At 45.9% G+C, this 17964-nt stretch overlaps 1 protein-coding gene across 3 annotated transcripts in view; it reads left to right on the top strand.

The window, feature by feature from the left end:
• Positions 1-17964, top strand: part of LOC139263058 (dedicator of cytokinesis protein 2-like) — a 770661-nt gene that overhangs the window by 67254 nt on the left and 685443 nt on the right. For all 3 annotated transcript variants that reach the window (XR_011593033.1, XM_070878576.1, XM_070878575.1), the window contains exons 6-7: positions 10829-10977; positions 15361-15496. Coding sequence is in view for 2 of the 3 variants with exons in the window: in XM_070878576.1 (XP_070734677.1) it covers positions 10829-10977; positions 15361-15496 (285 nt within the window). In the remaining variant the exon portion in view is untranslated. The remainder of the gene's footprint in view (positions 1-10828; positions 10978-15360; positions 15497-17964) is intronic.

Raw genomic sequence — 17964 nt, 5'->3', positions numbered from 1 at the left:
TGGATTTAAATGTCAGACAGCTATGTCAATAAGCATGGCCGACCAATATACCCGAGAATTTCATACTAATTTCAGTCATCAGACAACCGAGGTGAATCACCTGCAGGTTCAAAGTAAAAGGCGGTTGGGCCCCAAAGTCTCAGAAACTGCTAAGGGTAACAAAGCATTGAAGTCCTGCTATCAGTGCCTGGGACAACACATTGCTCAAAGTTGTCCATATATGAAGGCAGAGTGTTTCTTCTGCAGGAAAACTGGGCATCTTGCAAAGGAATGCTGACTGAAGGGTAAGCCAACTTTCAAAGCTAGGAGTAGAAATCCCCAGAGATTACATAGATTAGAAGAAAAACAACAATACGAGGAGATGTTGAAGGTGAATGTCATCAGGAGCATGAGGTTAACGGACAGCGATTCGAAACATATCATAATCCAAATGGATTTTGTAGGAATCAAGATACCCATGGAAATCAACACTGGTGCATCCATGAGTGTAGTACCGGAGTCGCTTTACCTCGACAAATTGCGTGATTTCCCACTGGAGAAATCCAAGATAGAGCTGCGAGGCTACTCGGGAGAGAACATTCCTGTGGTAGGTTATACCACCATACCAGTGAAATGCAAGGATCAATTTCAGAGCTTGCCTCTAATAGTAGTGGCAGGAGACAAGCCCTCCTTACTCGGAAGAAATTGATTGGGATCACTGAAGCTGGATTGGAGTAAAATTTTTCGTGTTGAAACGAGATTTGCATCAAAGGATGATGTCATCAAGAATTATTCAAAGGTGTTCTACCAAACAGGCAGTCCGATCCAAGGCTTCAAGGTGAGTGTCAGGGTACAGAAGGACGCTAGATTGGTTTTTTTGTTAGCCACTTTCTGTACCATATGCACTCAAGGAGAAAGTTGAGCAAGAACTCAAAAGACTAGAGACTGAGAGCATTGTTTCTAAGATAGATCGATGTAAATGGGCTACACTCATTGTTGTTGTACCTAAGTCTGATGGTAAGGTAAGATTATGTGGTGATTATAAAGTAACCGTAAACCAGGTTCTAGAGGGTACTGTCCCCAATACATTGCCAAATGTAAAAGATTTATTCACAACACTGACAGGTGGTCAGATCTTCTCAAAGTTGGATCTTACGAATGCCTACTTACAGCTTGAACTAGATGAAGAGTCCAAGTCATGCTTGACTATAAATACTCATCTAAGCCTATATCAATTTAATAGGCTACCATTTGGAGTGTCTTCCGCCCCTGCCATATTCCAAGAGGGGATGAACCAGATTTTGCAAGGTATTGAAGGGGTAGTATGTTATTTAGATGACATACTAATTTCAGCACCAAATAGGCAAATTCATAATAACAGATTGAATGAAGTCCTCAAACGGCTAGAGAAGCACAGCGTACGAGTGTCTGCTCGCAAGTGTGAGTTATTTTAAAACTCAGTGGAGTACTTAGGGTACAGAGTAGACAAAGATGGTTTACATTCAACAAAGGGAAAGCTGGATGCAATCAGAAATGCACCTACTCCCAAGAATGTCACTGAACTTCGATCATTTTTGGGTCTTTTGAACTATTATGGGAAGTTCCTATCAAATTTGGCTACAGTATTACATTCACTGAATGAACTATTGAAAAAACAAGTCCATTGGATGTGGTCAGAAGAAGGCGATACAGCATTCAAGGAGTGTAAAAGCAAATTGCTAGAGAGCACCATAGTTCACTATGACGTAGGTAAGGAGATCAAGCTAGCATGTGATGCCTCGCCTATGGAGTTGGGGCAGTCATCTTTCATGTATTACTTAGTGGGGAGGAGAGACCAATTGCTTTTGCTTCATGCACTCTCAGTGCCAATGAGCGTAATCATGCGCAATTCGAAAGGGAAGCTTTGGCATTAATTTTTGGGGTCAAGAAGTTCGACAAATACTTGTATGGTTGTACGTTTACTATCATTATGGACCATAAGCCCCTGACAACAATCCTCCATCCAAAGTCCCCAGTTCCAACATTAGCTGCAGCTTTGATAGGCTTTGATTTTGTCAGCATATTGAATACAGACGATCAGCTGATCACAGTAATGCTGATGCAATGTCTAGATTGCCTTCCCCATCACAAGTTACACCAGATTTTTCATACATTGATGAACTGCCAGTCGCAGCTGAAGAGATTGGTAGAGCAACCAAACGTGACCCAGTTATGTCAAATGAATGGCTAAACCGGGTAATAGACAAAGATATTCATCCATTCTTCATTCGTAGGGATGAATTATCAGTCAATAAAGATTGTATCATGTGGGGTGCAAGAGTGGTTATACCAAGTAAATTCAGGTCCAAATTATTAGGAGACCTCCATGACCAGCACCTGGGAATGTGCTTGACCAAGAGTTTTGCACGCAGTTACTTATGGTGGATATGTCTTGAGAAAGATATAGAGTACAGCGTCAGTCAGTGTGTGACATGTCAATCGTAAGCAAGCAACCACCATCAGTACCATTGCAGCCATGGAAATGGCCTCCCAGGGTGTGGCAAAGGCTACATATTGATTTTGTTGAGCTAGAAGGACAACAATTGTTCATTGTGATTGATAGCCATTCGAAGTGGGTTGAGGTGTTTCCAATGTGGAAAATAACAAGAAGTAAAACATTAGATATTTTACAAAGTTTCTTTTCTTCATTTGGCCTCCCAGAAGAAATTGTTTCTGATAATGGACCACAATTTCATTCAGAAGAATTTGCATAGTTCACGAGCAAAAATGGTAGAGTTAGAGTAAAAGAGAGAAGTGTGAAATTAAATCAGAAGGTGAGAATGAAGAACCATCACCATAAATGGTTAAAGTGATTACTAGGTAGAGTGGTGAAGATATGTGGTCTTCGCACATATTTGGTCAAGATGTTTGATCATGTGCAGGTTACGTTTGTTCACATTGATCATATTTTACCTATAGTCGTGGAAGTAGTTGAAGGTGGGAATGATTCAATTATTTCCGACTTATGAGATAGTTTTGATACACCAGTAGTATATGCTACATCAAATGTACTGGAAACAAATCCAAGAGAAAGTCAGAATTTAAGTCTGAGTCCGAGTCAGGCAGACAAACAGTCTGAAATTAGGGAGAGTTCAAATGGAAATCAAGGGCATCCTTTGGAGGAAAACTTTCCTCAGGATCAGCCTCGAATGAGTTTAAATTCGACACCATGTTTGGAAGGTTCTGTTCGAGAGCGAAGCAGAAAACAAGTGGTTAAGGTTGATTGTAAATATGGCAAAATAAGTCCATCTTTTATTATGTATAATCATACAAGTTATGTATCATGATTGTTTGTTATAATAACTTCTTCATTAAGGAGGGAGAAGTGTAATGTCTGTAGCTCCACTCTGTGGACTCCTGTGTTACTGCAGCCAGTGCTGTTTATAATAAAGAACCCAGGTCACCTGACAAGAAGGAGACTTCTGGAAGCTTCTGCCATCTTAAAAGCTGTGTGTGCTGTGTGCTCTCTGGAAATATCACAGCGAGGCATTGAGGGGTCAAGAGGCGAGCCACTCATTGCAGACTATCCAGTCACTGCCCTGCTCTTGTAATCACTGTATTGCTATGGCTGATCTGTTTCAGCTTGTGGGCAATGGTGAGCCCCAAGATATTGATGATAGGGACTGGGTGATGGTAATACAATTGAAGGTCAGAGGGAGATAGCCAGACATTCTCTTGTTTAAGATGGTCATCACCTGGCACTTATGTGTTGTTACCTGCTACCTGTCAGCCTAAGCCTGGATGTTAACCAGGTTCAGCTCTAGGCTGGCATGGGCTGCTTCACCGTGAGACACCTCTCACCAGAGTCATTGTGAGGTACCCCAGACACCACGATCATGACTCGCTGACAGTGCAGATGGGAAAACCAATTGAAAAGTTAGCAGGACTGTTCTTACATACCTTACAAGCTAGCATTGGCACAGGTCTCCATGCAAGTTGCATCCCCATCACCACAGCAAAGCGTTGGCATTAAATATGGAGGGAGGGGATTGAAACAATAAAAATAAGAACCATAAATGGGGGAGTGGGATAAAAAGAAATCATTCGTATCTTCAACATTAAGCCAAAATCATCACCATTTCACAAGTGGGTTTTTTTCAATAAACTGCATGACTTTTAAATGGATATTTTAGACGGCAGAATCCTTCAGTGATTGTAGCGCTGTTGGAATTGTGCCAGACCTGTCATTTTTCCTCAGCACCTGAACCTTATCAGTGAGTTTTAACCAGGTCTGCTCCTGCAACAATCCCGCTCACACCCCAGCGCCTGTTTCACTGTGTTGGTTGCCAGGACATGCTCACCCGACGGCAGACGCTGCATGTGCTGAGGTGAAAACTTTTTATTTAGGTACACCACCTGCTATGCAGACTAAGAAAGACCCAGGTTCAATTCTCAGGCTGTGCCGAGTATCTGATCTCAGCCGGGGCGGCTGCCTGGGAGTAGGGGGGATAAAATCAGCCAAGGTTCCCGCTCCTGATCGCTATCCAGTAACCCACGGTAGAGAGTGTGTGTGCACCAATATTGGGGAAGGAATGAATCAGCCCTGGCTGGGGTGCTGACTGTAGCCAAACAGCTGGCTGATGGTCACTATTTAAGCTCATACATTGTGCACAAATTACCCAGAGTGTGGTTAGAATGTGGAACTCGCTACCACATGGAGTAGTTGCGGCGATAGCATAGATGCATTTAAGTGGAAGCTAATAAAACACATGAGATAGAAAAGATTAGAAGGTTATGCTGCTAGGATTAGATGAAGTAGGGTGGGAGGAGGCTCGTGTAAAGTATAAACACTGGCATAGATCAGTTGGGGCGAATGGCCTGTTTCTGTGCCAATTTTGTAATTTTGTGTACACGATAGCTACGGATGGCTGCTGTCTAGTGTCATGAATCAGCTCCTTCAAGACAGGAGGTATGAAAATTGCTGCTGGCAGATGTGAAGACAGATTAAACTTCATTCTACCCAACCCCACATACAATCCGCTAAATGATTTTCTTTCTGTATTTTATTCTTCTGGGTTTGTTGTTTCGAGTTCTCTCATCTGTAAAGGTTATTCCTCCTTAATCATCACTAAAATGTCGACCTTGTTTGCTTGTCACATTCGTTTTTCATGGGAAATTGAAATGCAGCAACCCCTCTATCTATTGTTCCCACTGGGAGCTGAGCTAAAGAACTGTTACATAAAGGGTTGTCTTGCAGACAGCATTCTGTGTGCTTCCTCGATCAATCTATGGGGTAGATGTTTGTCTCTTGATTAATCAGCCAATGCCCACATTGGCCTCTGGTTAGATGTGTTGCTGTCTTTGTAGTTATCTAAGATTGTGCGGTCAAACCCCATTCTCCGACGTCAGCCTAATAACATCTGCCTATTAGTATGCTGACATAGTGCACCACAGACTGTGGAACGTGAGCTTTTAGCCTGAGTTCACTGTATCAACAGCTCATCCTACAGAACCTGTGAGGTTATCCACTTTGGTAGGAAAAATACAAAAGCAAATTATTAATTAAATGGGGAGAGATTACAAAATGCTGAGGTATAGAGGGATCTGAGCGTCCTTGTATATGAAACATAAAAGTTATCATACAGGTACAGCAAGTAATTAGGAAGGCAAATGGAATGTTGGTCTTTATTGCAAGGGGATGGAGTTTAAAGTAGGGAAGTCCTGCTCCAACTGTACAGGGTATTGGTGAGGCCACACCGAGAGTACTGCATACAGTTCTGGTCTCCTTATTTAAGGAGGGATATACTTGCATTAGAGGCAGCTCAGAGAAGGTTCACTAGGTTCATTCCTGAGATGAAGGGGTTGTCTTATGAAGAAAGAATGAGCAAGTTGGGCCTATACTCATTGGAGTTTAGAAGAAGATAGGTGCTGAAACATATGATTCTGAAGGGGCTTGACAGGGTGGATGCAGGGAGGGTGTTTCCCTTCATGGGGGAATCTAGAATTAGGGGACATAGTTTCAGAATAAGGGGTCACAAAATTGAGGAGGTATTTCTTCTCTTAGAAGGTCGTGAATCTTTGGAATTCTCTACCCCAGCGAGTTGTGGAGGCTAGGTCATTGAATATATTTGAAGTGGAGATAGACAGGTTTTTGAATGATAAGGGAGTCAAGGGTTACGGGGCGCGGGCGGGGAAGTGGAGTTGAGGCCAAGATCAGATCAGCCATGATCTTATTGAATGGCAGAGCAGGCTCGAGAGGCTAAATAGCCTACTCCTGCTTCTATTTCTTATGTTCTTATAGAACATAGATGGGTTCTTTGAATTACCATGATTATTAGAACTGGGGGAAAAAATTGCTTGTAGAGGTTGACTGGATGAGAGTTTCGGTCTGGTGAGTCCAATCAGGGACAATTCAGAGTTTTGTTTAACTCCAGTACCTGCGACAGTCCAGATAAATTCACTCTTAAAAGATAACTGGCAAACCTCGATCATTTTAACCCCATGTGTGGTTTGGGCAGAAAGGGTGAATGCAAAACACACTCGCAGGCTTAGGTTTGAGGCCCGTCGTATTTTAACTCCCGGGCATGCTGCCTGCCCGAAATGGGGGGAATCGCAGCACTTGGTTGGCTGGCAGGAGTGGTGATTCAGGTGGTCAGTGGCTGATGGCAAGCATGGGGTTTCTGGAGGGCCTAGTAGGAGAGAAAGTGGCTCCCCAGAAAGTGGGGGAAAGTCTCGAGCAGCAGAGACTGTGACTTTCCCTGTGGGGCCCAGAGGAGCACTCCTGTTCCTCCTGGCCCCACAAAAGAAAGTGTTTCACTTACTATGGAGAGCGTCTTCATCCTTGCCACAGCAGCTTCCCTGCTCAGGCCCATGTTAAAATCTAATCGGGGTGCCGTTAATGTAATGGGACCCGATTTACATTAATTCATGAGGCTCGTTCCCGCCTGCCTCTGGCTGGCGCCTCAGCCATCGAACCACAGTGAGCAGTTAACATGGTAGCCAGCGGGAATGCATGATAAGGAACAATCCTCCAGTTTAAAAGCTCCTCCCCCCCCCGTCCTGTTCCCGTTGGACAGGACGAGTGAAAAACGATCCCGAAGCCTATTCTATGTGTTATATATGTGGACTTGTATTTACTCTGTACAGCCACCAGAGGGCTCATTCCCCGGAGTCCCAAGGGGTCCCATAATCCCTTGGGAGCACAGGTATTTAAGAAGGCTTCACAGGTTGGAGAGGCACCCTGGAGACCTGCAATAAAAGACTAAGGTCACACTTTACTTTGAGCTCACAGTGTTCATTCAGTCTGACTCTATCTCCATACACAACACTATGCACTTACTAAATCCCAATAGTGGGGGATAGGGCATCAGGGGGAGCAGCTCAATAGGTACGACTAATTGATAATGGTGAGGTACCTGTTCTGCACAAAAGACACAGATCAGGCTACAGGCTGTTTAAATCAAGCTAAAAGGATGGGCAGAATCAAGTTACATATTGCTTTTCATTTTTGGTCTCCATGGAAATTAAGAGTAAAATAAGTTTGACTTTGTGTTGCCATAAACACTGTTTGATATTAACTTGAGTCCAGAACATTACCTACAAAAAAACGTCAAGGAATGTGGCCAGAACACATCATTCTGGATTGCTTTAATTTATTAGTTAAATGTGGAATTGTGAATACTTAAAGAACCTGTCCCTCCTACGATTGCAAATGTGTGTCAACACGTGCAGTGTACCCTGGAAAATTCCTCAGTCTAGGAGCCACAGATATTGCTCATTCCACAGCTGGACTGACAAGCTCTGGGATATTTATACCAATCAAGTGGGTGCAGAGCTGTTTGAGAAGTCATGTATGCACTGTGATTAGCTTTTAGTTTGTAGTGGGTAACTCATTGCGTGCTTACATTTCAAAAGAGAGTGGGTTCAATTTTCCGCATAGCTTTTTTTTTGGTGTACTTGAAGAGGTACAACAATTTTTTGAGGCCCAAGTGCGCCAAAAAAAATGGTCTCAGTTTCCCCGTTGGATGTCTTCATTTTGGCGTGGCCTAACCTGTCCTTTAGTTTTGGGGGTGGAGCCTTGATCTGTGCCAAAAAGATAGGATTGCCATGGTAACCAGGGGCATAATGTGAGCTGAGGCTGGAAATTGAAACATACAGCTATCTTGCAACACATTAAAACACATTGCATCAACTTAATATCACATTAAAACACATTAAAATATATTGCAACAACTTACCTCCCGATGCCAGTACCAATCCCCGCCTATCCCAGACCGAAGGGCCTCCCAGTCTGTTTTCCCCGCCTGACCCTAGCCCCGAGTGCCTTGCATATCCCATTCCCCCACCCCCTCACCCTCAGCCCCTAGCTCAGGCCGAATGGCCTCCCGATCCGCTCCGCCGGCCCTATCCCAGGCTGCGGGGCCTCCCGGTCTGCTCCCCCATCTCTAACCCAGGCCGAATGGGCTCCCGATCCGCTCCCCCGCCTGTATCCCAGGCCGAGTGGCCTCCCGGTCTGCTCCTCCGCCCCTATCCCAGGCCAAGTGGCCTCTCGGTCCACTCCCCCCTCCCTATCCCAGGCCGAGTGGCCTCTCGGTCCGCTCCCCCGCCCCATCCCAGGCCGAATGGCCTCCCAGTCCGCTTCCCCGCCTCTATCCCAGGCCGAATGGCTTCCTCCCTCCCTGTCCCCACACCTAACTACACCCGAAAGGCTTCCCCCCACACCCCCCTCTCTCTCCCCACCTCCTCTCTCTCCCCCCTCCTCTCTCTCTCCCCCCCTCCTCTCTCTCTCTCCCCCCTCCTCTCTACCCCCCCTCCTCTCTCTCCCCCCTCCTCTCTCTCTCCCCCCTCCTCTCTCTCTCCCCCCCACCTCCTCTCTCTCTCCCCCCTCCTCTCTCTCTCCCCCCATCTCCTCTCTCTCTCTCAACTCCTCTCTCTGCCCCCCTCCTCTCTCTCCCCCCCTCCTCTCTCTCTCTCTCCCCCCCTCCTCTCTCTCTTCCTCCCCTTCTCTCTCTCTCCCCCCTCCGCTCTCTCTCCCCCCCGCTCTCTCCCCCCCCGCTCTCTCTCCCCCCCTCCGCGCTTTCTCCCCACCCCCTCCGCTGTCTCTCTCTCCCCCCCTCCGCTCTCTCTCTCTCCCCCCTCCGCTCTCTCGCTCCCCCCACCCCCTCCGCTCTCTCTCCCCCCCGCTCTCTCCCCCCCCCCGCTCTCTCTCCCCCCCTCCGCGCTCTCTCCCCACCCGCTCCGCTGTCTCTCTCTCCCCCCCTCCGTTCTCTCTCTCTTCCCCCTCCGCTCTCTCGCTCCCCCCCACCCCCTCCGCTCTCTCTCTCTCACCCCCTCCGCTCTCTCTCTCTCCCCCCCTCCGCGCTCTCTCTCTCCCCCCTCCGCTCTCTCTCTCTCCCTCCTCCACTCTCTCTTTCTCCCCCCTCCTCTCTCTCTCTCCCCTCTCCTCTCTCCCTGCTCTCTCTCTCCCCACACTCTCCCCCTCTCTCTTATCTTTCCTGTTGCTGCTGTCTGGGTAGCAGCTGCACTTACCTGCGCCGATTTCCTTACCTGTGACGATTTCTTTAACTCTCCAGAAGGTTTTTCTGCAGCGGCCACATACGCCGGCCTAAGAAGAATTGGTGTAACTCTCAGCTGTCCAAACTTGCCTCAATGTTGATAGAGTTGGCGCGGATGGCAGGTTATGTCCGCTTTGCTGAAAAAAAAACTTAGCTAAAAAAATCGTAACTAACTGAATTACACTGGTGCAAATTGATTGGGAAAACTGTGGATTTTTAACTTTGGCCAAAAAAAGCAGCCTGCTCCAAAAAAAACAGTGCAAATCACTGGGGAAAATTGAGCCCACTAGTGTTCCCATGATTTTGTTAACAGGTCGTTAATAACAAAGAAAATCGATTAGTTCTCATATTTTTTCCAAAGTGGGAAATTGGTAGTTTGGGGGTCAGGTTTGTATTGTGAGTCCATGGACACTAGGAATTGTGTTGAAATTGCCCAGTCTAATTTCCCATATCTCTCCTCCAGGCAGCATGATCTTTGTGCAATATATTTTATTTAATAACTTCTCTGGTTTAAAGTTCTAAATTTGCAGAGAAAAAGATCAGCCGTGACACGATTTGATCACCACACACATCTCTAGTTACAGACTGTTCCAGTCACCCAATGACAGGCAAATTATTATATTTTATAGGCAATATAAAATATTAAGTGCTTGGAATTGAGAAGATCAATTTTTTTTTGAAGTCATTCTTAGGATTCGGGCATCACTGACAAGGCCCGCATTTACTGCCCATCCTTACTTAGTTGACCTTGAGAAGATGGCAATGCAACCGAGTAGCTTCGTCGGCCACTTCAGAGGGCAGTTGCTGTGTGACTGTGTCATATAGAAGCCAGATCGGGTAAGGACAGCAGGTTTCTTTCCCTTATCAGTCAACCAGTTGGGGTTTAACAGCAATCTGTCAGCTCCTTGATGACCTTTACTGATACCAGCTTTATATTTCCAAAAAAACAGTTCAAATTCTCAAACTGCCGTGGTGAGATTTGAACTCACGTTCTACTAAATTATTAGTCCAGGCCTCTGGATTATTGGTCCAATAAATTAACCACTATATTACCATACCCATAACAGTTGCTATCAATCTCAGCCCAGTTCTGAGTGGACATAAACCCATAACAGAAAACAAACCCATATTAAGCAATTCCATTCGCAGAGGCCACAAGATGGGTGGTGTGAACAATGGAGAACTGCCACACTAACGCAGTCAAGGGGAGCTGTTTCGAGGTTGGGACTGAAGCACATTGTTGGGGGAGAATGGTGCATTGCTGGGTCTCGTGTTCGAAGAACGCCGAATTTACCCATTGCTTTTCCCTGATTCAGGCAAGTAAGAAGGACAGGTTGAAGCAGGTCTGCTCCATGATGATCGATTTGATGGAATGGCGATCACAGCTGCTTTCCGGCACACTGCCCAAGGATGAACTGAAGGAACTAAAGCAGAAAGTTACTTCCAGAATCGATTATGGGAACCGGTATGTAGAAAAAAGCCCACTGACAAAGGGGCTTATGGACACACTGTTGCTGTGTGCTGCCTTAAGGCACATGTTCTTACCCTCCACTGCTCCCACCCCACTCGCCCCCACCTTCTACCCAGCCACCCCCCACTCCCCCCCTCCCGCCACCACCCCCAGAATCAGACAGATCTGCTCATTCCTGGGTGCATTGGACAAGATGGGCACAAACAATGCAGGACAATTAGGTAGGCTCCATTAGCGCCTTGTGCTGCTTCCCGGCCTTACTCATCTTGGGTTTGTTGTGCCCAGGTGCAGGAACAGGAAAATCTGCCCCAGAAATTTGCAACGTTATTTTCTGGAGGTCAAAAAACTAACTTAATTTGAAGAGCCTCATCCATTTAGTCACAATTAATCCACCAAAGTAAAATGGCCTTTTGCCACTTGTGATACAAGGAGAGTCACCTTTTTTCATATTCAATTACAAAATTCAAGATACAGCTTGTCTGATGAGTAATCCTTCATTAACCTTCAGCCTCCTTTTCACCCCGCACAACTTTCTTTATCTCTCTAACTTGCTACCGCTTTAGTCAATGCTCCACTCATGCTCCCTTTCAATTCCAAACTTACCCTCTCTTCCCCTTTCCTCCTCACTGTGCCTCGCTGCTTTGAAATCAAGACTCATTGCATCATTTTCAACTCTAAAGAATTTCACAAGACCTCATATTCTGGGACTCCACACCTGTCTCACTCTACCCTTCCTACCACAATACCGGGGATCAGGAAACCAAAAGTTGCCATCCCCTAATCACTTCTTGTTGACCTGATTTTCCATCCTACAGTTTCCGGCCTTGGTGATGCTTGGTGTGATGAAGCTGGGCTCTGATGAAGTTCTCATACAGGAACTATTTTGCCAACTGACGATGGTTAAACTTGCTGTCAATTATTTTAATGGCTGCTTCTTGTTTCAGTGACTTTCCATGGACTATACAATGCAGAGACAAAGAGTGCTTTGGTCTCTGACATTGTCATCCAATATCCCAACATTCGAACAAATTCTATAAATTGGTTAATAAACTAGTCATTCAAATTAGTCAGTAAAGAAATGTTATTCTTTACGGGATGTTGAGAAATCATGGAAGCAAGTTCTTTAAGTAGGCAACAGATTTTATTTATGCACAAGGTGGATTTGGATGTGAAGGCCTTTGGCCCATTTGATCTCATCTTTCCAAATACCAAACCCTACCATCTTCCTATTACAGCATACAATTCTTTCACAAATTAATTCAAGAGAGAGAAAAATCTTCATCAGGTTTTACGAAAATTCCAGAACTTCTTAGGGCAAAAAAGTGTCCCTTTCTATAAGATCTGTTCCACCTCAAAGAGACGGATGGTAAGGATGTACTGCTCGGTCGGCACAGAGGGGCCAACATTTTGAAAATTGCCCTCCATTATTTTTGGAGCGGTGTACGGGAGCACCCCACCCGTGTTCCCGCCCCATCAGGCACGCGCTGACCCCTTACCGACTGGTGGCGACCCCCTTTCCGCCCGGCATGGGAAATTGCCCCGCAGGAGCGGATCTGCCGCTTCTCGATGCCCCCAACATGGGAAGCTTCTTGTGGCTGGACGGCGCATCCACCCTTAAAGCAGAGGATGCACTGTCGCGGCCGCCATTTTATTTTAATTGTCGGCCAACTCTGAAGTCGGCCCAACAATGGCAGCTATGGGTTCGGCTGGGCCGCCAACAGGTGCTACTAAAGTGGCTGCAGAGCTCTAAGCGACTCTCCCTTTTAACTGAAAGTGAGGGACATTGTGACTCGTCAGCACAATGTGGATTGGGGCAGAGAAAAAAGAAAAAGGGTGACTGCACACCATTTTAGGCGACGGGCAATTTTGGCCCCCTTGTGTCGACAGGTCACTAAAACATCATTTCTCGATCAGATCCGGAAACTACCAGGTTTCATCTGTGTTGTATTAATCAATCTCAGCCAACAATGGTTGGAACACTATAATTGATCTCAGTGTCCCTGAGAGAGGAAAAAGCATCTGACTCAGCCCTGAAACCTGCCAAGTACGGGTGATGCAGTGAGTTAAACACTGATCTTTCACCTCTGGCCCAGACTGAAAGTAAGAAAGTCTCCTGTGGTTGTAAGGATCTTTGGTGCAAAGTGTTGGGACAGTCTCAATTCAGTTCATACTGGGTGCGGCCTACAGCACAAAACTGATCCTATTCCAGCACTAGATTAGCAACAATGCTCAGAGAGGTCCCAGGATGGCTATTGTGGGACATGGGAGATATTAGAGGAGTTGGGCATTGATTCCCTGAGGCTTGGGCTGGGGCACACTGCTGGCACAGAGTGGAGGGATCTTTACACTGCTTCTAACTGTGCTACACATTAAATGGGAATGTAGTTATTTGCAACAGAATAATGCTCTAATTGGGTCCCCTTGATCACATGATTGGTCCCCTTGGAGGATAAGACACAACCAGCAGTTTATCTGGAATGTGTAATTAGAACCGCCCAGCCCAAGTTCTCAGTGACTTTGCAAAGTGTAATTCAAGCAGTGCTGACTGCCGACACCAGACAGGAAAGAGCTCCCTCCTCCTACCAAAGTTCCTGCCCCATTCACCTGCAGAACCCCCCAGTCCAAATACATGCCCCCTCAGCCAAAGGTCCTGACCCATCCCCCAGTCCAAGTTCATGCCCCATCCCAGCCCAAGTTCCTAACACCCCCCCCAGCCCAGGTTCCTGACACCCCAGCCCAAGTTCCTGATCTTACCTGCAGCCCACTCCCCACCCCCGCCGGACCATAGATGGGGCAGTGTGTGTGGCTCACAGATTGTTACCAGGTTTATTGGGTATGAAGTGAATAGTGACAGAGTCATGATTTCTGGATTTCACCCACTCCAATGATGTTCCTTGTCACACATGCACCGAGCTTTCCGAGAAATCGGGTGTGGGTGTAAAGGGGGTTGGAAGAACGTGATCCGTCTTCCCTGAATTCCCTCACTTCCCTCTGATCCCCCCTCCTGTCTCCCCACTCTCTTGCCCAGTCTTCTCCCACAGTCCCGCGCTCTGTCTCTCCCCCCCCCGCCATCTCTCTCTCTTTCCCTCCTCCCAGTCTCTCTCTCTCTCTCCACCCAGTCTCTCTCTCCCTCTCCCTCCACCCAGTCTCTTTCTCTCTCCCTTCCCCTGACTCTCTCTCTGCCCCCCCATCTCTCTCTCCCTTTCCCCCAGTCTCCCTCCACCCAGTCGCTCTCTCTCCCTCCACCCAGCCTTTCTTTCTCACCCCCCAGATTCTCTCTCTGCATCCCCCAGTGTCTCTCTCCCCCAGTCTCTTTTATCCCCCAGACTTTCTCTCTCTCTCCCACCTCCGATTTCCTCTCTCTCAGAAGGTGGCGAAAATCTTCAGTGATATCCTAGGCAAAAGTCCTGAAGATAATCCAAAGTATCGAAGCAGTTCCATCGGCAGTAAACGCCACATGGTTCGCCACCACTTACAGCTCCTCATATGTCACACTGCGCATTCTTGACCGCATCGAGCTCCCAAGCGCTAAAAGGGGGCGGAGTCTAATGCATACATACACAGAAGGATACACAAGAAAACTAGTGTAAATAATCATTCTGTTAAGTGGGAGTGCTTGATGCTGACAGTCGGGGGCGCTCGATGTGAAGTGTTCCATTCACCAGCTCTAACATCTTTCACCTTGATATTCACCAAATTAAAATAAAACTAGCCAGCTTCTCTCCTAATTCATATTGAGCATCCCCTACCGCCTTCCTGGAAGTATGCAGATACTGAGCGAGTTCACCAGCCTCTTTCGCTACCCCACCCCCTTCCCTCCCAGTAAAGTAGCTCAGTAGTTTAATGGCACTCGGGGGTAATATTCCCTTTAATTTGTTTTTCGGTGCAAGCCCCTGCGCAGCCCATTCAAAATACCGCGCAGGAGCGATTTCAAAGTCGGTGAGCCGGCTGAGTGGGAGCTGCAGAGTGAGGCCGTGCAGCTTAAAGGGAGCATTGTTCAGGGGCTCATTTTCACTTGACTGCTGGGGCAGCAAACTGGCGGAGTAGATCACACACCTATTATAGATGTTTTCCAATTTTAATTTCCATTAAAATCAATGGAAAAGGAAATCAGGCGGATTCAATAACAGGTGGGCGACCCGCTCCGCATGATTGCCGCCCAAGCTGGGAGGGTGAAAATGATCCCCCATCAGTATCTCGCTTGCCCTTGAACAGCCATTTAGGTGAGGGGTCAAAGGGTTTATCACGAGCTGTGGCACCTGGAATAAGAGCCCAGTATGAAGCAGAGAATCAAGAGGAAAAATGGAGAAGGAACAAAAGATAATTAACTTTTTATGCTCTTACTCCTATCCTAACAACCATTTACCTTCTCTGTAGGATACTTGAACTTGATCTTGTTGTCAGAGATGAGAATGGCAACATTATGGACCCAGACAAAACCAGTGTCATTAGCTTATTCCATGCACACGAGGAGGCCACAAAACAAATCTCCGAGCGGATAAAGGAAGAAATGGTATTTATTGGTATTTTTTTCTATTCTTACTGAGGAGTTAGCGTGCAGGTAGAATATCATAACTTGCTTGTCGCTGGGTGATGTGGAGGGTGTCTCCTGCCAACCAGCCACAAAATGGTCTTGTCGAGAGATCACTGATCTGGATTGTCCAAATGGTTAAAGAGACATGGGAACAGGGATTAGGACTATTTTCTAACATGCGGAGGATAAACGCCAACATGGACTGCTTGGGCCGAATGGCTCATTTCCGTATCGTAACTTCTATCCTCTCAGTGGAGATTGGTCACATGAGGGTATGTTGGGGAATGGAAGAGCAATGAGAGAGAGCAAGCAACAATGAAAGAGAAGCTAATTTACTTTGTGTATTGGAACACTTGTGTGTGTGTTAATAGTGTTCCTTTGCATCATGATTTGGTACAGTAACACACTTTCGCTTGCACACCTATAACCTGAGAGTAAATACCTTGAATTCACGTTAGTGCACAGACCTGGTGTCAACGACTTTTCATTTGCTTCTTAAGCAATAATTAATGCACAACGCGAAAATATTCTCCAGATTTGATTCATTTCCACGTCATGGCAAGTTCTTCTACTTGAAACTGGTGTTAAAGGCTCGAGGGCATGGCTGCTCTGAGCAAAGCAGGATATTGCCTAAAGGACGAGTTTTTCAGTGAACCCTGCAACATGGCTGTTGGATCAAGTCTGTCAGTGCCAGGAAGTAAATTGATTCAGAGAGCAAATAAAATAGTTCAATTAGGGATTGCGATGTTTGTTTTTAATATTTTCAATATATCCATAATGCGCTAAAAGTCTTGCGTCTAGCACAAACTTTCTGTTTGTCGCACTGATTCCTTGCTGCCGTTGCACTTTCACCATCACACTTAGTTGACTCGCTGAAATGTCAACATTGGCTTCGTGGATGCACTCTTGCTAACATTGGTTGCAGAGCTCCTGTCCTATCAAGAGAGAATCAGTGCCTACCATGCTGGTTAGAAGGTATATGGGTGGTCCTAGCAACTGAACATCGTGTCCTTGGCACAGGATGAAGGCAAGATTTCCAACTGCTCCCTGGAGTCTTACAAGTAGATCTGTTTTCTTTAAAATAGCCGTTGGGGGGAGAATATAGAAGGAAATTGCTCGCAAAAGAAAAACTAAATCTACTTGTGTCTCTCCAAGCTATTCCATAAAATTGTCTTCAATATATGAGGCTGAACAAATTTCCTAAGGGACAGGAAGGGCTCCAGCAGATGCCAGAAGTCCTTAATATAAAATTGATTTTATCGAGGTGTTAGTTGTGGCTCAGTTAGTAGCTCTCTTGCCTCAAAGTCAGAAAGTTGTGGGTTCATGTGCCACTCCATGAGACTTGAGCACAAAATCTAGGTTGACACTTCGCTGCTATACTGAGGGAGAGAGGGAGCACTGTCGGAGGTGCTGTCTTTTGGATGAGTTGTTATACCAAGGCCATATCTCTCCTCTCAGAAGGACGTAAAAGCTCCATGCCACTACTTTGAAGAAGAGTAGGGGAATTCTCCCCAGTGTCTTGCCCTTATTTATCCCTCAACCAACATCACTGAAACATTATCTCGTTGCTGTTTGTGGGACCCTGCTGTGTGCAAATTGGCTGCTGCATTTCCTACATTACAATAGTGACTACACATTAAAAAGTACTTAAAGTGCTTTGGGACATCGTGAAAGGCTGTATAAATGCACGTCTTTCATTCTTCGTTCTGGATTAGATTGGGTCAGGTTGGTCCAGATAGAAAAAGATTAAAAGTTAAAATAAGGAAAATTAGGGATGAGGAAAAATGGGTTGAGCAGATGTAATGTTTAAAATTTAACTATTTAAAATTGTATTTTAAGTGTGTTTGATATTTGAATAATTTATTGGTGCAGTTTTAGGTTTGTCTCGATGTAGGAGCTAAAAACTATTTTTTTAAATGGTCAGCCTAAGGAGGCAGTAAATTCACTGCTCTGCCTAAAGAAAACAACTTCTATTTATCTAGCGCCTTTAACGCAGTAAAATGCCCCAAGGCACTTCACAGGAGAGTTATCAAACAAAATTTGACAATGAGCCACATAAGGCGATATCACGCCAGATTAGAAGTAGGCTTTAAGGAACATCTTGAAGGAGGAAAGAGAGCTAGTGAGGCGGAGAAGATTAGGGAGAGATTTCAGAGTTTCGGGCTTAGGCAGCTGAAGAAAGAAAGAAAGAAAGATTTTATAAAGCGTCTTTCACGACCACCTAATGTCTTATAGCGCTTTATAGCCAAAGTACTTTTGGAGTGTAGTCACTATTGTAATGTGGGAAACGCGGCAGCCAATTTGAGCACAGCCAGCTCCCACACACAGCAATGTGATAATGACCAGATCATCTGTTTTTTTGTTATGTTGATTAAGGGATAAATATTGGCCAGGATAATTCCACTGCTCTTCGAAATAGTGCCATGGGGTCTTTTACGTCCAGCTGA

This window comes from Pristiophorus japonicus, chromosome 4 (assembly GCF_044704955.1).
Source record: "Pristiophorus japonicus isolate sPriJap1 chromosome 4, sPriJap1.hap1, whole genome shotgun sequence".
NCBI lineage: Eukaryota > Metazoa > Chordata > Chondrichthyes > Pristiophoridae > Pristiophorus > Pristiophorus japonicus.
Note: the sequence above shows the minus strand (reverse complement) of the source record. Positions and strands in the feature narration are given on the sequence as shown.